At 33.3% G+C, this 2,383-nt stretch overlaps 1 protein-coding gene across 1 annotated transcript in view; it reads right to left on the bottom strand.

The window, feature by feature from the left end:
* LOTGIDRAFT_176757 (hypothetical protein) overlaps window positions 1-2,173 on the bottom strand; it is a gene marked incomplete at both ends in the record, with an annotated part of 8,347 nt that extends 6,174 nt beyond the window's left edge. The window contains 3 exons of the mRNA XM_009058589.1: window positions 1,420-1,553; window positions 1,754-1,978; window positions 2,023-2,173. Coding sequence (XP_009056837.1) covers window positions 1,420-1,553; window positions 1,754-1,978; window positions 2,023-2,173 — 510 coding nt within the window. The remainder of the gene's footprint in view (window positions 1-1,419; window positions 1,554-1,753; window positions 1,979-2,022) is intronic.
* Window positions 2,174-2,383: the final 210 nt, after the last annotated feature.

A 2,383-nucleotide genomic window follows, 5' to 3' on the forward strand; every position in this document is an offset into this window, starting at 1 on the left:
TTGACAATGATTGTACAAGGATAACAACTAAAGTTCTTAAGAATCTTGTCTACCANCTGATCCTTGGTCAAACCTCTTGACAATAATTGTACAAGGATAACAACTAAAGTTCTTAAGAATCTTGTCTACCAGCTGATCCTTGGTCAAACCTCTTGACAATGATTGTACAAGGATAACAACTAAAGTTCTTAAGAATCTTGTCTACCAGTTGGTCCTTGGTCAAACCTCTTGACAATAATTGTACAAGGATAACAACTAAAGTTCTTAAGAATCTTGTCTACCAGTTGGTCCTTGGTCAAACCTCTTGACAATAATTGTACAAGGATAACAACTAAAGTTCTTAAGAATCTTGTCTACCAGCTGATCCTTGGTCAAACCTCTTGACAATGATTTTACAGGGATAACAACTAAAGTTCTTAAGAATCTTGTCTACCAGTTGGTTCTTGGCTCAAACCTCTTGACAATGATTGTACAGGGATAACAACTAAAGTTCTTAAGAATCTTGTCTACCAGCTGATCCTTGGTCAAACCTCTTGACAATGATTTTACAAGGATAACAACTAAAGTTCTTAAGAATCTTGTCTACCAGCTGATCCTTGGTCAAACCTCTTGACAATGATTTTACAAGGATAACAACTAAAGTTCTTAAGAATCTTGTCTACCAGCTGATCCTTGGTCAAACCTCTTGACAATGATTTTACAAGGATAACAACTAAAGTTCTTAAGAATCTTGTCTACCAGTTGATCCTTGGTCAAATCTCTTGACAATGATTTTACAGGGATAACAACTAAAGTTCTTAAGAATCTTGTCTACCAGCTGATCCTTGGTCAAACCTCTTGACAATGATTTTACAAGGATAACAACTAAAGTTCTTAAGAATCTTGTCTACCAGCTGATCCTTGGTCAAACCTCTTGACAATGATTTTACAAGGATAACAACTAAAGTTCTTAAGAATCTTGTCTACCAGCTGGTCCTTGGTCAAACCTCTTGACAATGATTTTACAAGTGATAACAACTAAAGTTCTTAAGAATCTTGTCTACCAGCTGATCCTTGGTCAAACCTCTTGACAATGATTGTACAAGGATAACAACCAAAGTTCTTAAGAATCTTGTCTACCAGCTGATCCTTGGTCAAACCTCTTGACAATGATTGTACAAGGATAACAACCAAAGTTCTTAAGAATCTTGTCTACCAGCTGGTCCTTGGTCAAACCTCTTGACAATGATTTTACAGGGATAACAACAAGTTCTTAGTTGTCTTGGTGACAACTGACAACTCAAATCTATACTGAAACACATTTTTCTAAACTTATTGTGTATTTATTTGTGTTGAGTTGTCCTGAATATAATTGTATATCTGAAACATATGTTTCTTCAGTAAGACATAGAGCTGTAGTTAAAATGAAATTAAACTTACTTATTCATACATTTGACGAGAATTTCTGAGACCAAGGCATCGATTAATATAACATCTAGAAATTGTTGAGGTGGTGATGATTTCAATAACTCCATCATTCTTTTACAAGTCATCGGAAACAATTCAGCATTGTCCTACAAAAAACATATTTCTAAAATCAGACCGTGTGTCCTCGAAACGATCTTACTGCTAGGATATCCTAGAGCTTTCCAGGATGTCTTAGAGTTATGAATTCTTACACTGTTTCTGGGATATCTTAGGGTTTTGAATTCTTACACTGTTTCTGGGATATCCTAGGGTTTTTCCAGGATATCCTAGGGTTTTGAATTCTTACACTGTTTCTGTGATATTCTAGGGCTTTTCCAGGATCTCCTAGAGGTTTTGAATTCTTACACTGTTTCTGGGATATCCTAGGGTTTTGAATTCTTACACTGTTTCTAAGATATCTTAGCACTAAGATCGTTTCGTATTGTAGGTAGAGAGTATGACCTGCATGCTCACCTTTTTGAGAAAAATATACTAAAAAATATTTTTGTAAAATAGGAATTCGGTTTTGTTTCTGAAAAAGAATTTCTGTCAAGAGATGAAAGAATAATAACATACTAGAATACCATTGTCGTCTTCATCAACTTTAAAAAAATAATATCCGATTTCAGAGACTATTTTCTTGCCGTTTTTATCCGGTTTCTTCTTAACTAATACCATGACTAAATCCATCAGTTTATTGTAATACATTTGGAAATCACCAGATTCTCTGTAACAAATCAACATACCAAAATAAACATACCAAATAAACATACCAAAATAAATATACCAACATAAATATACCAAATAATACTAAATAAACATACCAATATAATACCAAAAAATATACTAAATAATACTAAATAAACATACCAAATAATACTAAATAAATATACCAAATAATACCAAATAAACATACCAAATAAACATACCAAATAAA

The sequence above is a fragment of the Lottia gigantea genome (assembly GCF_000327385.1).
Source record: "Lottia gigantea unplaced genomic scaffold LOTGIsca_3474, whole genome shotgun sequence".
Lineage (NCBI taxonomy): Eukaryota > Metazoa > Mollusca > Gastropoda > Lottiidae > Lottia > Lottia gigantea.